Source organism: Chiloscyllium punctatum, chromosome 32 (assembly GCF_047496795.1).
Source record: "Chiloscyllium punctatum isolate Juve2018m chromosome 32, sChiPun1.3, whole genome shotgun sequence".
NCBI classification, from domain to species: Eukaryota; Metazoa; Chordata; class Chondrichthyes; order Orectolobiformes; family Hemiscylliidae; genus Chiloscyllium; species Chiloscyllium punctatum.
Window position 1 is genome coordinate 18,486,655 of NC_092770.1, and position 18,662 is coordinate 18,505,316.

At 40.5% G+C, this 18,662-nt stretch overlaps 1 protein-coding gene across 1 annotated transcript in view; it reads right to left on the reverse strand.

Moving 5' to 3' along the window:
• polr3b (polymerase (RNA) III (DNA directed) polypeptide B) overlaps window positions 1–18,662 on the reverse strand; it is a 95,794-nt gene that overhangs the window by 58,900 nt on the left and 18,232 nt on the right. Inside the window, exons 10-14 of the mRNA XM_072551794.1 lie at window positions 12,344–12,466; window positions 11,532–11,648; window positions 5,148–5,282; window positions 2,109–2,270; window positions 64–264 (exon numbers count right to left, since the gene is read on the reverse strand). Coding sequence (XP_072407895.1) covers window positions 64–264; window positions 2,109–2,270; window positions 5,148–5,282; window positions 11,532–11,648; window positions 12,344–12,466 — 738 coding nt within the window. The remainder of the gene's footprint in view (window positions 1–63; window positions 265–2,108; window positions 2,271–5,147; window positions 5,283–11,531; window positions 11,649–12,343; window positions 12,467–18,662) is intronic.

Genomic DNA, 18,662 nt, shown 5'->3' on the forward strand with positions numbered 1-18,662 from the left:
TTCAGTTGAATGGGAATTTTTCATATAACACAGGTTTAAAAATCTCAAAACTGGAATATTTACCTCTCCTTCAGGCGTGTCTGATGGGCACAGCATCCCCCATTGTGATGGCTGAAGCGATCTGGGACCACTCACTTTTCTGGTCTTTTCAAACTGAGAGGAGATCCTGGTCATCATACCCAGGGCAGCAATATAAGATAAACGAGACAGCACCTGAGTAACACCCTGACGGTCCATTTTGAATCTTTTGAGAGACCAATTCCCCTACAAGAGATTAAATAGTGGGAACACTTCGAGAATTGTACCATAGAGGCAAAATTCCTAAACAAGGTACCAGTTAGGGAAGAAGCAAGAAAATTGTATTCAAATATAAAAAGACAATGTTATGTTGCATGAAACAGCTCTTTCAATAATCGTAGATAATTGCTCAGGAAAAGAATAGTGCATGTAAAAAGATCCAGAACACATTCAAGCTTATGTTTCAGGGCTAGCAAGTCTGCTGTCACTCTTACCCTCTCTCCCAGAATTACAACCCTCTCTCCCCTTGTCCTCATTTTCTGCCATTTTCCCTACCTCCAGTGTTTTTAATTTATGTTCAATTTAATATACTCTATTTGCTGCTTACAATGGGGTCTCCTCAATAGTGGGAGACCGCTTTGCAGAACACTCCCATTCAATCCGCAAGCATGACCCTGTCTTTTCCTTTTACGTACCATTTTAATTCATTACCTTACTCTGACACTAACATTTCTGTCCTTAGTCTTTTGCATTGTTCTAGGGAACTTCAAGTTTTCATTGAACAACAGCATCTCACCTTTCAATTAGTCACTTTATAGCCTTTCAATCTCAACATTACACTTCACAACTAAGCCGTAAAGTTCCTCTGCCCATTTGGTTTGCTTTTCATTGCACATTCTGCTTTCTATCTTAATTTATGCTCAGACTGCAACACACCGGTTCTCGATGCATGCTTTGTTTCTTATCTTGCCCCATCACCAAATCTTTTGGGCCAGGACAACTAAATGTTCTGTCATTCAGTCTCTCATCTTGCACCATCTTCCTCTGTCAACACCCCATTCAGGTCAGGGTTTCCCAAAGTGGGAGTCAGGACCCCAAGTGGCATTGCAAGGTAAATATTTTGGGTCTGGAGTTGAAGTTGCAATGACTGCCACGGAGCTCTGACGAAGTAATTATATCTGTGCCCTGTCCCTACTCTGCACTCCCACTCTGTTCAGTTTCCACAGAGGAGTCTTGACAATTTTCAAGCCTTGATATGGGGTCGGAAGTTTGGGGGGGGGGGGGGGGGCGGGGGGAAATGGAAACACATGCCTTTTACATCTCTAATTTTCCCCAAGTTCAGATGAAAAACAATTGACCTGAAATGGTTCTCTACTGTTGCCCAATCTAAGTATTTCCAGCATGATATGTTTTTAATGCTGAAGTCCAGCATCCCCAGTATTCTGCTTATCCAGTAAGCAGATTTGGGCATCACTGTTAAGGTTGACATTTATTACTTATTTTGTTTGCCATGTGATGAGAGTGGTGGTGCACCTTTTTGAGGAAGTTTGATATGATAAAGTAACCAGTAAACCAATTTGCACCCAAGATTAGAGTGGTGCTGGAAAAGCACAGCAGGTCAGGCAGCATCTGAGGAGCAGGAAAACCGAAGTTTCGGGCAAAAGCCCTTCATCAGGAATGTAGAGAGAGGAGGACAACCTCTTCAAGGTAGGTATCCTTGGAAGAGGCTTTGCAGTACGGTTGAAATCCACTAGGAGAAAACGAGGACTGCAGATGCTGGAGATCAGAGTTGAGATTGTGTGGCGCTGGAAAAGCACAGCAGGTCAGGCAGCATCCGAGGAGCAGGAAAATCAATGTTTTGCGCAGGAGCCCTTCATCAGGAAATGTCGATTCTCCTACTCCTCAGATGCTGCCTGACCTGCTGCGCTTTTCCAGCGCCACTCTAATCTTGACTCTAATCTCCAGTATCTACAGTACCCAATTCTGCCAATTTGCACCCAAAACAATTAAACCCAGCTAAATAACTTTTTGAGAAATAAAACAAAACTCAAAGAATTACAGGTCAACTGCAAAGGAACACAAATGCTTACGGTTGATATGGCATTAACCATGCCATTAGTGATCTGGTCTTGCCGCATGTGCTTCACAACATCAAACTGGGCTGCCCGCTGCTTGGGAATAATCTGGTCAGCAATCTTCTTCAGCTCAGAATTGAACTTTTTGAACAAATCTTCAAAAAGCAGAGACAGAAGCTGTAGAACAGAAGAGGAAGGAATGAAAGCAGAGCTAGAGCTTATTAGGAGAGAGGGAATGAAGAGTCCACGATAACATTCATATTAGGTTTCACTTTTGGTTTCCATAAATCTGGTACGCTTTAGAAATAATTAGTTCATCTGCAAACAGCTAGTCAATGGTATTAACATACATGAAAAACAATTACATATTTAATATAGAAATTAAAATATCCATCGCTAATTAGCTTAATGTCAGGGAATTCTAATTAGGTACCTCGAGATCCTCTATTTATCTTTTAAACCTTCCGAGTGCCAATTCTCTTTTCACATAACCTAGTTGTGAATTTAAAGACAGGAGGGCAGATTTAATTACATTAGTGGAATGGGGAGGATTAGACAATCTCCAAAGTCAACGTTTTATTCTTTTGTCACTGGGGAAATCCCTTGCTTTCCAGGGTGCCCTGATTTTGGGACCATTCCATATCTCTCACCAACAAAGCGAGCAGCATTAAGACAAAAACTGCTGGCAAAGAATAGGGAAATGCTGAGGAAATAATGAACACATTAAAAAACACAGAATATTAAGGTGAAAGATTAAGCCAGAAAACTGGCAGGTTCTACAAACATCTCTACTGGCTCCAAGCCTATCAAATCTCTAGTGGTGAAGGACTTAAGGCAGGACTATGGAATTAGGCTCACTGTTAGCTGCCCTACTCTTATCTACAAGCTAATGCAGATTCTGATTTGCTCCATCCCATGTGGTCTGGAATTAAAACTCATTGTCTCTATAATTTTGAACACAGCATCCTTTATTCCATTACATTCCCAATATAGAAGCAATGCCTCCCTCTTTGGACTATTCAGTATCATCTCACAACCCAATTTTCTCAAATGCACTTCTGTAATCTAACTTCAAAATGACAACGTCTAGATATTTTAAAATCCACTGTCGCACTGAAAATCATTAAGAGTTTAAACAGAGATATAAATCAGAAGTTGCACCAGCGTACATAGGAATGAAACATCCGAGCAGACTAGGTTTTGGGGGGTGGGGTACACTTTAAACAGGGGTCTCCCTCTGAGAAGGTCATGACTCTTTGGATTTTCCTTCCCCAGAGAGCAGTGGAGAAAGTCAATGAATATTTTTAAGGCAGACAGATATATTCTCAGCCAACATGGGAGTCAGAAGCTATGACGGGTAAATGGAAACATGGAGTCGAGGCCACAGTCAGATCAAGTACAGTCTAGTTGAACAACAGAGCAGGTTTGAGGGATTAAATGGCTATTTCTGCTTCTAATTTGTGTTCCTATTTAGCCAAACTGAATTCAAATAAACTACAGCTAAAGAATTCTTAGTGTGACTATTTTATATTTACTGACAAAACAAATGTAAAATCCCATTACCTTCAACATCTGATTTGATTGTCTCAACATTACATCTTAATTATTGTATTCCACCTTCATTTTTATATTACATGGTTTTGTTAGATCAATTGAGAAATGGAAGTTGGCCATGGTACCAGGAATAATTCTCCTGCTCCTATGCAATGGCTCTATTAGATCTGAGACAGAGCCTCAGTTTAATATCTCATCCAAAGACAGCACTACCAAAAGTGCAGTGCGCCCTCAGTCTCACACTGGAGTCCTAGTCTTGATTATCACATGCTTAAGTCCAAGAATAAGACTTGAACCTGGGACTTTGTGGTTCAGAGGGAAGAGTACTATCCACTGAGCCGTAGCTGACACACTTCTCTCAGGGCTTAAAAATGTGTTGCTGGAAAAGCGCAGCAGGTCAGGCAGCAAAGGAGGAGAATCGACGTTTCGGGCATAAGCCCTTCACGTCGATTCTCCTTCTCCTTTGATGCTGCCTGACCTGCTGCGCTTTTCCAGCAACACATTTTTAAGCTCCGATCTCCAGCATCTGCAGTCCTCCCTTTCTCCTACACTTCTCTCAGGGCTTGATTTCTTTAGGGTGTATACCTTACATGGTCGAGCATGAAGAGACAGGGGGTGAGGTAGAAATGAGAGAGAGGAGCAGACTTGAACTCCTACACTCTAATCTCTGCCAGGGAGACAGATGACTGTTTCTCAACAGGACTAAGAAGTCCGATTCCTTAATATTTACATTTTCAATGTTTCTATTTCACTGAAAGTGGTGATCACACAATAGAAGTACTGGCAAGGTAGGGAGGCAGGGGAGAGAAGGGATAAGAATCAGACTGGAGTGTGTGTCAGGTCAACAGAAAATGGCCTGGTGATAAATTAGGTTTGGAGTGTAATGGGGTGGGAGGAGGAACAAAAATTGTGGCCTACTGGGAAGGGAAATACAACATTGGCTTGTTGCAGAGGATTATGGATTCTGTTGAGGGACTCTGTGTGGCTACACCAGGTTGTTAGGCAGAACATTTATATAGTGAGAAAAATAAAATGGCTCTTTTCCCTTACATAGTACTTACACTACAGAAATGAGCTATTCAGCCCATTGGGTCCATACCAGCATACTAGAGGAAAAAACAGGACAAAATATACCAATTTTGAAGAACAGAATTATTATCTCAACCAAAGGCCATAATGAAAAAGTGACCTGATATAAATTGATGCAGTGTAACAAACTGATATCTCAAGACTTTCTCAACATGGCTCAAACCCGACAAGAAGAACAAGTGTAGCGCTTCTACATTTTACACTGCTTAGCCCCAAATGGAGCTGTCAATTTATGCAGAGCATTAGGACACTGAGCTCGGCCCTCATCTTGAACCTCCAGTTTATGGGATCAATTGGACTAGAGCAATCAATGGTTGCATTACACAAAAGATTATCCAAACAGGAATGGGAGAATAATGGTTACTTGATAGAAAAAGGTTAAAGGGAAGAGAGATGAGGAACCAAACTCACCTGCCCAGCCAGCTCCAAACGCTTGTTACCGTAATAATCTCTGTCATCGACTTTGTTAGCCCCTTGGGCTAGAATCACCCTGCGTACCATCACGGCAGTATAGATACACTTTGCACGGAAGTTGAATTCTTTGACCTACAGGAGAAGAACAAGCTTTTGTTTTAAGGTACCCGCTGTAAGCTTCAAACACTTTAGAACCAACAAGTTGCATGTGAGGTGTTGAAAACCAATTGAAAGATAGCAGGCAGAATGAATCATGAAGGAAGCCATTTAGTGTATGCGTGTGCACTAGCCTTTTAAATAAGTGATCAATTAGTCCCATTCCTCTTAACAACCTTGGAAATTATTCCCCTGGATTCATTTACGAATTTCCTCTTAAAAACTACTGAATCTACTTCCACTGTCCATTCTGAAGGATCATAGGTCATGGGATAAATAGAAACTCCCGTCGCTCTGGGCTGGTCCTCTCACCAACTGCTTTTAAGGAGTCTCCTCTGATTACCAATCCCAGCAACCACTGGAAACAATGCCTCCCCATTTACTTTAAGAAGCTCTATTTTTATTTAGAGGTGGAATGCTAATTAGGATGGCTGACAGCACTCTTATACTGAGGCACAGCTTCTGATAATTTAGAACGGCTCACTACACACTGGCGAACTTCACCATGGGTCTTCCTAGCAATGATCAGGGACAAAAAAAAACATTCGACAGAGCTGCATATAGGGGCAACAGCAATATTTACAACTCACTGTAGAGAGCTCTACACATCCCTCATCCCATGAAATGTATCTGCGCGGAATCTGACTGCATCCAACAGTTTGTCAAAGAGTTTGCTCGCCAAAGGCCTGGTTAGGTCCTGACACTTTTGATGTCAGCACTTAGCACTAAGGAAATACAAGTTGTTTTAAGAATCCCCACAAATGACTTTCAGACAGTATGAAACAGAATGCTGGAGAAAATCAGCAGGTATGGCAGCCTCTGTGGAGAAAAACAGTTAACATTTTAAGCCTGGTATGACTTCTTTGGAACTGAATTTGAACATGAAGTTTGACACCAAGCCACTTAAGTACATATGAGTCCAGGTGACCAAAAGCTTTGTTAAAGAGGTAAATTTTAAGGGCAAATTAAAGGAGGAAAAAGGTTTTTGAGAAGGAAACAATACCAGGGTCAGCAATGAAAGTCAAGAATGTACAAGGCGTCAGAATTAGACACATGCAGAGATCTCAGGGTTGTAGGGCTGAAGGGAATCAGAGAGATAGAGGGAAGGCCAAGGAGAGATTTGCATATGAAGATTTAGGTGGCATGGTAGCTCAATGGTTAGCACTGCTGCTTCACAGTGCCAGGAACCCAGATTCAATTCCAGCCTCGGGCAACTGTGCAGAGTTTGCCTATTCTCCCCATGTTCGCAGGGTGCTCCAGTTTCCTCCCAAAGATACATAGGTCAGATGGACTGGTCATGCTAAATTGCTCATAGTGTTAGGTGCATTAGTCAGAGGGAAACGGGTAGGTAGGTTACTCTCCGGAGGGTCGGTGTGCAACTGTTGGGCCAAATGGCCTGTTTCCATACTGTAGGAAATCTAGTCTTAAAGCAACATTCAAATCAGGATACTTCCAGGGGGAGAACCAACGTAGGTCAGCATGCTGATGGTGAACCGGATTTGACGCAAATTAGAAAAGGGCAACAGAGCTTTGGATTGTCACATTGAGGAGGTAGAAGGTAGCAGGTCAGTCAAGAACGTATTAAAATAACCTAGTCTATCAAAACACGGCTGAAGGTCTCAGTAGACGATCCAAAACCAATTGTTAACTGACGCTATCAGCTGCAGAATGGCTGTTTTATACTACAGCTGCCCTTTGCTGTGGAAAAAGGATACTACAGACAACTGTGTGCCTGCTTCTGACTGCTGACCTTGGCAGGTACTCATCAACAAAGGACATTCAGCATTATTATAGATACACCAAAGGAATACCATCAGAATTTGAGGGCTAGATTATTCGAAGAGATTACTGTGGGAATGGAAGGGTGCATTGACTCCAAAGTCTTTTATCCAGCCTGAAATTTGCTTTCGGGTTACTATACATTCATTTAAGCAAATGAAGCAGTGATAAAAACGATCCACCAACTAAGATGCTGCTGACCTCATGAAGTTTAAGACAATATAAGCTCATTTCAAAAGGTCTTTTAAAAAAAAGAGTTCTTCCTTTACTTAAGTTGCAATGAGTAAGTGCAGGATCATTTTAATTGGTTAACTAGAGTCTGCTGTTGATTGTTAATAGAATGGGTAACTATAGGAACATTTGTTACATTACAGAACTGCCCGCAATGTGAAAGGAAACAGCTTCAGCACTAGAATCATTCAAATAGCTTTTGTTTCACTGACTCCAAATAAAAAGAGCTGTGCGCACTGTTGTAAGAGATTAAAACGTAGACATAAATATATATAATATATGTGAGAGAGAGTGAGAGAGAGTGAGAGAGAGAAAAAAAGAGGTTTTATCAAATTAAATCTGTAAAACAGAAATATTTTCTCTAATCAGTTTCTATAAACTGCTAAGTTTGACTTTTCTACCAAAATAAATGGTAAAATAAAAGTTCCAAAGTGCTTTAGATATCGGTTTCTGAAATATTAACATGCTTAGAAATAAGCTTTATTCTTAATCTAAATTCACATTAAAGAGAATATCCCAATGACAGAAACCATGAGAAAGTATTAACATCGGAGATGATCTAAACCAAAAAGAGGAAATTCTACAAACACAGCAGGCAATAAATGAATGCTTCGTCCATCCTGAAAAAAGATTTCTCTAATTTTATCCATACATCCTACAGATGCTTAATTAAAGTTTAAGCATCAAACTGTAAGAAAAAATGCACTTAAATGGAGCCACACAGTACTGGATATTTTAACTCACTTTACATATCACTAATAATTTAAAAAGTGTAGCCAATACACTCACATAGGAAATATTGTGGATGGGGGAGGAATGGCCGAGTGGTATTTTCATTGGACCATTAATCCAAAGGTGCAGGTAATGTTCTGGGAATGTAGGTGTGAAGCCTGCCATAGAATATGAATTCAATAAAAGAAAATTCCAAAATAAATCTAATAAATCTGAAAAATCTGATCTAATTATGACCATGAAACCATCGCCAATGGTCAGAAAAAAACCCTTCTGTTCTCCAACATCCTTTAGGGAAGGTAACTGATATCTTTACTTGGTCTGGCCTACATGGGACTCCAGGCCCACCACAAAGCCCCTCGGGCAATTATGGGTGGACACTAAATGCTCCCACAAACAGCAATCTGATGAAAACCTTTGTTTTGATATTGGTTGAGGAATAAATATTGACTAGGACATTGAGATGGTACATGAGATCTTTTACATCCACAGAAGGGGGAAAACCACTAATTGGAAAGATAGCACCTCTTACATTGTAACATTCTTGCGGTACAAGCTGGAATGCCAGCTTTGATTTCCATGCACAAGTCCTCAAGTGGGATTTAAATTCCAACCTTCTGACTTCGAGGCAACAGTACCACCAACTGAGCTAGAACTGTGTGGCTCCAACCTAAAACATGAACCCATTTCATTTGCTGTGCAGTTCTAGCACTGGCTATCTTTACTGCAGTTTGAACACGTGCTCAGTGGTTTGCTTACAGTAGCCAAACGACCCACCTAATCAAAAGCAGCATGAGGCTTTTCTATTTACCACCAGCACAGAAGTCAATTGTAAATGTGTTGCTTAAAACATGCAAATCGCAGCAAATCACTTCACATTTTCCAAAATGAATGATACTCTTTTAATTCAGGACATAAGTGACTTAAAGGAAGACAGTGACAAAGCAGCAATGTCACTGCACAATATTCTACAAGCACAGGCTGATATTCAGAAGACAGGGCCTCAAAAACTACCATGAAAATTGCTGATGGCATTTAAATTCAATTAAATCTGGAATAGAGAGTGAGTTTCAGTAATTGTTACATTCAGTAATCATGAACCTAGCACTGATCATCATAAAATCCACCTGGTGCAATAGTATTCTTTGGGAATGAAATCCGACGTGCTTAGCTGTTCTACATGTAGCGCCAGATCGACGGGAATGTGTTTGAGTCTTAACTACCCTCTTAAATGCCCAGCAAGCCTATTTCAAGGGGAATTGAAGGGTTAAAAGGTTGAGCTTATCACTGATATAACTGGAGGTTCACAGTAATCATCCTGAGAATGAAGGGCTTTTCATATATGAGGAGCAGTTGAAGACTCTTGGTCTGTACTCAATGGTGTTTAAAAGGATGGAGGATAGATCTGATTTAAAATTACAGAATACAGACAGGCCTCAATGGAGTGGATATGGAGAAGATGTTTCCACTAGAAGAGACTAGGATCAAAAGGGCACAGCCTCAGAGTGAAGGTTCTTTAGAACTGAGATGAGAAGGAATTTCTTCAGAGGGTGGTGAATCTATGGAACTCATTGTTGCAGAAGGCTGTGGAAACCAAATCATTGAGTGTCTTTATGACAGAGATAGGCAAGTTCTTAACTAATAAGGGGATCAAGGGTTACTGAGAGAAGGTAAGAGAATGGGGTTGAGAAACAGATCAGCCAAAATCAAATGGCGTAGTAGATTTGATGGGTCAAAGGGCCTAAATTCTGCTTCTATATCTCATGGTGTTACGGCAAAGATTTAAGGTAAGAGGAAGAAGCCAAAAAGTGAGTCGGGCATTATTTTCACCCAGAGGATGGCGGGAGCCTGGAATATACTGCATGAAAGGTTGGTTAAGTCAGAAACTCATGTAACATTTAAAGCAGTCATTAGAATTCCACTTGTGTTGCTTAAGTCTCTAAAGCTATGGACTAAGTACTGGAAAAAGTGAACACTGTAGTCTAATCTTGGGTTGTATACTCTCCTCTCAGTGCTATATTAGTCTACGAATAACCCCTCCAGAGAATCGAGATCAAGCTATAGTCTGGATTTTCTATGGGGAGAAGGGAGCTCTAAATAACTAACTAAAACAGTTCAGAAGCACACATCATCAGATCCAGGACACGATCCCAAGTGGTTTTTCTTTCTACTGGGACGTGGAGTTTTCAGCTTGGCCTTCAGTCCACTCTGATTAACTATCTTGCATGAAAGCAGCCCCGAGCATGTAATTTTCTAAATGTATTCTTTTGTGGGATGTGGTACACCAAATTCCCTCAGATCTTCACTACTAATCACAGTCCTACCATTCACAATATAATCCTTTGCTGTGTTAGCCTTCAAGTTAACTCTCACTTTAGAGCTAAATTCCATTTACCACTGTTTTGTTTACCTGACCAGTCTACTGATATCTTCCCATGATTCACTGCTATAATCCTTACTATTTACCACCCTACCAATTTTAGTGTTATCTGTAAATTTCTATTCGTGCCCACTACATTTAAGACCAAATGATTAAATCAACATCACAAATAGCAAGGGCCCCAGCACCAAGTCCTTGCAGAACTCCACTGGAAATAAACTGAGTCACAGAATGATCCCTCTACCATCACCCTTCGCTTTCTGCATCTCAGTCAATTTTGGATCCCATATGGCTCTTTGCCTTGAATCCCATGGGTTCTTACATTCCTGACCATGACAGACATCAAAGCCTTGCAAATGTAATACCTTCATCAACATTCCCGGTTACCTCCTCAAACAAAATTGATCAAATTTGTCAAACACAATCTGCCATTAACAAATCCATGCTGAACACAAATAAAAAGGAATGGCGGATGCTGGAATTCAGAAACAAAAAATTAGAAATTACAGGAAAAACTCAGCAGGTCAAAAACTGATCTGAAGAAGGGTCATTGGACCTGAAAATGTTAACTCTGCTTTCTCTCCACAGACACTGCCTGACCTGTTGTATTTCCAACAATATCTGATTTTTTTTCCAACCTGAATATCCTCGATTATTACATGTCTCTCCAAGGACAGATATACTCTATCCCTCAACATTCTAATAACTTACTCACTGAGGTTAGACTGACTGATCTGCAATTTCCTGGTCTATTTGTTCCTCCCTTTTTTAATAATAGGACAATGCTCACAGTCCTCTTGTCCTCTGGCACCTCACATATGGCAAGAGGAGATTTCAAAATTACTCGGAGACAAGGCTTCCTCCCTTGCCTCCCTCAACAGCCTGGGATACTCACTGGATTAAAATCCTGGAATTTACTCCTTCAGGTTATTGTGGGTCTACAGCATATAGATTGCAGCCGTTCAAGAAGAGAACGCACCACCACTTTCTCACAGACAATTCAGGACAAGCAATAAATGCTGACCCAAACAAGGACACCCACATCCCACAAGTGAAATTTTAAAAAAATAGTGGAACCAACTCCAGTCTCACATGATGCTTACAGGCACGTGGGTAAGTACAGTCGATGCAAGCAGTTCCCGGGCCTCCTCCATCTTGGTTTTTTTCGGTCCTCCCCACATTCGCTGTCTGCGCACTTTGTTTCCAATATACTTTAATGCCTGCAAGTCAAAAGGGAAAAAGAATCATAGAGTCAGAGATGTACAGCATGGAAACAGAGCCTTCAGCCCAACCTGTCCATGCTAATCAGATATCCTAAATTAATCTAGGCCTATCTGCTAGCCTTTGGTCCATGTCTCTCTAAACCCTTCCTATTCATACACCCACCTAGATGCCTTTTAAATATTGCAATTGTATCTGCCTCCGCCATTTCCTCTGACAGTTTGTCCCATACACACACACACCACCCTCTGTGTGAGCAAGTTTCCCCCTAGGTCCCTTTTAAATCTGCCAAATGTAATCATATTTCACAGTCACTGCGAGATTAAGAAAACAAGAAATGTCTCTCCATTAATACTTCTAAGAGCAAGCACATCACTTCTGCTTATTGAACTTTAACCTCAAACTTTCATTTTACATATTGTAAGAATACTATAGTGTAAGTTCAGTGCTGTCACTATAGAGTTGCAACACATTAGACAATTCGGGGTTTGGTTTTGCTCGCTTTTGTTAAATCATTGTTAAAATATCTAAACAGCAAATATCACAAACCAGACATTCTTGCCTTAAGACTTTATTAAGGTCCAGGAGTCTCTTTTTACCCCCACTGTGTTTAAACAGCTGACTGTATAGCCAAGCCCATGAGGCTGCAGTTAAACATCCACATTGAAAGAGCTTAAATTTATAAAAGGCACACCTGCATCTGGGTGAAGATCTGAGCTTTCTGACACTCTTCCAGGCTTGGAGCAAAGGCAGACATCACTGGGTCCTCTGTACCAATCATCTGTACAATCTCTTGATCACTCTCTACACCCATTGCCTACAATAGGAATGACAGACACCAGCAATATTAGCATTTTCCATCGGCAGGGTAACATTTGCTTATGGTAATGAAGCATTGTTGGTGGCTTGAATTCAGAGCAGAGATTGGTGTTTCTCTTACACTCCATGCCATCTGGCTTTGGCAAGTAACTGTACTGGACTCAGCACCAATTGCCTTTAAAGATATCCACGAATTAATAAAGGAGCGTATGTATCCTACACAAGGTTCAAAATTCACTGTTCAGATATTGCATTTCAATTTTGGTCATTAAATTAAAAGTCCTGTAAAACCTAAGAATAGAACAAAAAGCACAAATCAACTGCGACTGAATTGTAAGCAACGGAGTTCAACTCAACTTCAGAACTTAAAACTCATAATTTAGAAGATTTATCTTAAGATGATGAGAGTTTTGACAAAGAAGGCATTATTCCATCTGCCAAGTGAATCAGAGGTCAGAGATTCAAATCATTGACAAAATATCTAATTAGGACATGAGAATATTTTCACTTGGATTTGCCAGAATCTGGGATGCTTGACTTGAGAGGGTGTGAAAACTGATTCCATGAATTATTTTCAAAGGGAGTTGGACAGAAACACGAGGATGAGGAGCTTACTGAGTAACAGAACAAAATGCAACATCTGGGAGAAACAGCAAGTAAAAATGGTCTCCTTATGTGCTGAAGTTACAATGATTCTATACAATTACTATCTACTACACTGTTTTTGGCATTGTTCCTCAAATTTTATCAAAGGATGTTTCCTGTGCTGTCTGAAACAAGTAATTGGGAAAACTGCATTTTCTAAATTTGGGTTTTTGTCAATTGTACAAAAGAAATAAAATTGAATTTTGACTAATTTTCCAGTTATTCAGGGAATAAACTCCATATATTTTAACATATATCCACTTTTTAAATGAGCAATGAGGTGAAAATTATTTCTGAGCAACCATTGCCTTTTCTTCTCAAGCACATAGTGCAATAGCTCTGACTTTCAGCAGCAATAGGTTTGAATTGTTCATTTAGCCACAACGTGAAGATAACACAAAAACTAGGAGTGGAAGTAGGTCATTCAGCCCTTCAAGCGTGCTCATCATTCAATATGATCACAGCTCTAAACACTACCTTTCTGCTTTCTTTCCATACACCTTGAAGGTGGTCAGATGAACTAGATCGATATCAGGACTAAAAGGCTTAAATTAGAAGGTGAGATCAACACAAGAAGGCTACTCATCCCCATAAAGCTGCTCTGCCATTCAGTTAAGAAGTTGGTTGATCTGACAGCAATCTTAACTACACTTTCCCGAACTGTTCCCCATAGCTTTAAAAACACTATCAAAAATTTATCAAACTCAGTCTGAAATATATTCAGCAACTCATTTTACACAGTGGTATCGGAGAAAGGGAATTCCACAGATTCACAACGCACAGTTAAAAAAAACTCCTCTGCCTCACTATGGGAGACCCCTTATTCTTAAGGCATCCTCTAGTTTTGGAACCACATGAGCAGAATCATCCTCTGACTCTATCCTATCAAGCCCCTCTTTATGTCTGATTTATTTCATTCTTCAAAATTTTAATAAGCGTAAGCCCCTCTTTCTCAATGTTTCCAAGGACAATACCGTCATTACAGGAATCAGCCAAATGGTTGCATAAACTTGAAATCTTATGTTTTTGAGTTTAGAAGGGTGAGCGACAATTTTATTGAAATGTCAAAATGATTTGATTGGATAGAAACATTTTCCACAGTTGGGAGAACAAGACTGTAAAAAAGGAGAGCTTTAAAATTAAAGTGCCTTGGGATGTGTATTAGTGTGAAGGTCATATATAAATGCAAGTTGTCATTGTATAGTTTGATGACTCTGGAGTGAAATAGGGAAGCACTTTACCCGTATAATGGCTTGTAGAAATAAGCAGAATTCTGATGGTACAGAAGGAGGCCATTCGGCCCATTGTGCACCCACCAGCTCCATTCTCTTCCCCCAAAGGAGTCGGATGCCAAATTGTTGAAAATATTTAGTGCTGCAACAATCTTGGGGAAAATCAAGGGATATGGGCACTCTGCAAAAATGTGCAGTGAATGCTGAGAACCAGTCGTGATCGGGATAAATGGTACAGCAGGCTTAAAGGGCCAGGTAGTCTCCTCCTGTTCCTATTTGCAATGTAATTAAAACAGACCTATACTTCAAAATCTAGTCTGAATGTGAGAAAATAGTGATCTATTTTATGCAATGTGATGATCAAAAGTTTAATTACTTTTTCAATATTTAACTTTATGCAGTGCAATTGATAGCTGTCCATTTACTATAGTGCCAAATATGAACTGTTTTAAAACTTCTCACCTAGTGCCAGGCTGTTTAACAATAACAAAGAACATGTTTTCAAAGCCAGCACGAAAACAAGAAAATGCTAAACTGGTTTCCTGCTGCTTTCACAGAAGCTGGCCCCGCACGATGGTAGTCAGTGGGGGCAACTCACTGTGGTATCCAGATGGTCCCGAAACGTTTTTGTACTAGCTTATCTGGAACTCTGCCACATTAATACAAGTGAGGAGAAAGTCCCACCAAGGCTTCTAACACCAAAACAAGGATGGATTACCCTGACTGAGTGCACTTCATGTAACTAAGACAGGTGTACAGAGGTCAAAATTTCTTAGGAATGAATAGAGAACTTTGCATTACTATGGAGCCATGCCAGACATTTATATAAGTTACATGATCACATCAAACTCTATTCAATAACGATAATAACTTTATTTTTTCTGAACAAAGCTTTCACTTAAACAGGCTATCAAAGATTTTTGCTGGCAGAAATAGCTGCTAAAAAGACACTGACTGACGGATGGAACCTGACACTGCACTGAAGGCGTTCACCTCTGACTGATTGGTTAGCACTGTTGCTCCATGTCAGAAGTGTATGGACTCAAGTCCTCGCTCCATAGTGGAAAAAGAAAACACAAATTCAAATGAAGTAACAGAGAGTGCTGCATACTCAGGGATGTCATCTTGTAGCTGAGACCTTAAACCTTTTCTTTCTCTCTAAGTGGATCCAATGGCCAAGGTAGGGAGTTTTCCCCAAGTACCAGCCAATGTTTGTCCCTCAATTGAAAGCTCTCAGCTCAGCTTCACCAGATCCCAGAAAAGGCAATCTCCTGCTCTTCGTATTACTTTTAACTTATTTTATTTCATGCTTCATGACAGAACAAACGGTACTTGTGCCTGCTTTACTGTGCAATAAATTGTTATCCAAATTGTGGGAGAAGCAGGTTACATAGATTACCGAACTACACAAGAAAGTGCTGTACTAGAGGATGATGGTTTTAATTGAAGTTCAGCAAACTAATGGCAAATCATTTTCTCAAGTCTCTAAGTGCAAACCAAGCAAAAGAATAGAAGGGGTTGACAGGTAATTCAGTACATAGTCATGATCTATTGCTTTGAGCCATACAGTCTTCCCACACAGACGTTAATATTCACTAGCAGCACCACGGTCCATTATATCATGGGGAACCACTGCCCTCTCCTGGTAACTGACCGAATGAAACATTCATATTATGATAAAAGGTTTTTTCAAATCAAGTCAAACAAGAATTTTATTAAGCGGAGTTAAAGGAATTGAATAGCTCAAGCAATAGGATTGAACGTTATGCTCCCAAATTAGACTGTTGTTGGTTTCACAAGTACAGAAATCAGTACTTCATTGAAGCAATCAGCCTTTCAACGTTAAATCTGGCAGCATCCGTGGAAAGAGAAAGAAAAAGAATGAATGTTGAGTCCAATGCGACTCACCCTCAGAAGGGAGGAAAAGTCATTCTGAACTCAAAACATTAACTGTTTCTTCTCCACAGATGCTACCTCATCTGCTGAGTTTCGCCAATACTCTGTATTTATTCTAAACCTCTCATCTGCAGTATTTTGATTTTATTTTTGATTTTTAAATTTAATTTCCTTGTTGAGATGATAGATTTAAAATTATTAATTGAACTGTGATAAATAGATTTGGAAACGCAGAAGAAAGGAACAGCAATTGACTTTTTCACACTTTGAACCTGCTCGACATTCAACATAATCATGACTGATCATCCAACTCAGGACGATCTTTCCGTTTTCTCCATACACCTTTGATCCCTTTAGTCCTCTGAACTATACCTAACCCCTTCGTGAAAACATTCAATGTTTTGGCCTCTACTTTGTGGTAGAGAATTCCACAGGGTCCCGACTCCCTGGGTGAAGAAATTTCTCATCTTAGTCCTTAATGGCCTACCCTGTATCCTTAAACTGTGACCATTGTTCCGGACTCCCCAGTCATTGAGAACATCCTTCCTATGTTTATCCTGAACAAACCAGTTAGAACTTTCTTGGTTTTTATTAGAATCCCCCTCATTCTAAACTCCACTGAATATAGTCCTAACCAATCCAGTCTCTCTTCAGTAGATATTCCTGGGATGGCAGGACTCAATCTGTAAACCTTCATTGCACTCCCTCCAGAGTCAGAACAGCCTTCTTCAGATAAGGTGACAAAATCTACACACAGTATGCCAGGTATGGTCTCACCAAGGCCCTGTACAGCTGCAGTATGACATCCGTCCTCTGTATTAGAATTCTCTTCCTATAAAGGCCAACACATAATTTGTTATTTTCAGCGTCCGCTACACCTGCATGCTGACTTTCAATGACTGGTGTACACAAGGTCAAACTTACTGCCACTCAGATAATCATCTGCTTTTCTGTTTTTGTTACCAAAGTGGATAAGCTCATATGTGTCCACATTACACTTCATCTGCCATGCAGGTGTCCATTCACTCAACTTGTTCAATTCACACTGAAGTTTCTCCACATCCACAGTTCATCCTCCCACCCAGCCAGATTTGAGTCACCTGCAAACTTGGGAGATATTATATTTAGTTCCCTCATCTAAAGGATTAATACATATTGTGAATAGCTGGGGTCCAAGCACTGATCCTGGCAGTACCCCACGAGTCAGTGGCTGCTAATGAGAAAAGGACCTTTCTTCCCCCCACTCTTTGTTGTCTATCTGCCAACCAATTCTTCATTCCTGTCATTACACTACCCTAAATCCCAGGCTAATCTCTTATGTGGGACCTGATCAAAAGCCTGAGGTTCAAGTAAACTACTGACTGCCTTTAATAAACTCTGGTGGTTACATCCATGAAAAAAAATCCAGTAGATTTTGTCAAGTATGTTTTTACTAGACAAAGTAGAACAGGACATTAGTTTAAGGCAGTTTTTTTTTTATTCATTGACAGGACATGGGTGTCACTGGCTGGTCCAGTATTCATTACTCATCTCTAATTGCCCAGGAGGCAGTTGAGAGTCAACTACATTGCTGTGCATTTAGAGTCACATGTAGACCAGGCTAGTTAAGGATGGCAGTTTCCTTCTCTAAAGATGGTAATTTAATTGTCAGGAAAAACTACTATCACTAGACTTTTAATTCCATCTACCATAGCAGGACTTGAACCAGAACATTACCTCAGTCTGGAAATGAACCTTTCAGCTCAGCGAGCAAACCTACATTCAAAACATTACCAGAGTCTCCAGATTAACAGTTGAATGATAACACCACAGGCCATTGCCTCCCTGTGAATGGAATCAAGCCACAAGTCAGTCACATTTTCAGCGAATGATGGAACAGGCTCACAAGTCTGAATGGCTTCCCCCAAACTGAAGTTCTGAAGTCTTGGAGGCGGGCAGGTATAAAGCTACATATTCACTTGCTGCATAATTGCTCGTATGCTTGCACACTTTTTGATGGAGTGAACACATGAGCCACAGCATTATTTCCAACCCGAACTTTTAAATCTCTACTCCAGCACACCAACTGAGTGTTTCAAACAAATGAAAACAGAGAACTGTGGGAAAGACACAGCATATTAGTCCGTACGTATAAAGAGAAAAGCAGTTTTGCCAAGCTCCCTTCATCACACACTTGGCACCTCCTCATCACAATTACAGGAGGAGCATCATTTAGCCCCACAGCCTGTTCCAACATGGACGTGGCAGGTACTCACGTGACTTAACCAACGTTGCCTATCGCATACATGGCAGACAAGGATGCCCGGAGGCATGGTACATTGGCGAGACCAAGCAGAGGCTATGGTAACGGATGAATGGACACCGCTCAACAATCAACAGACAGGAGTGCTGGAACACTTCAGCGTTCCAGGACATCAACCT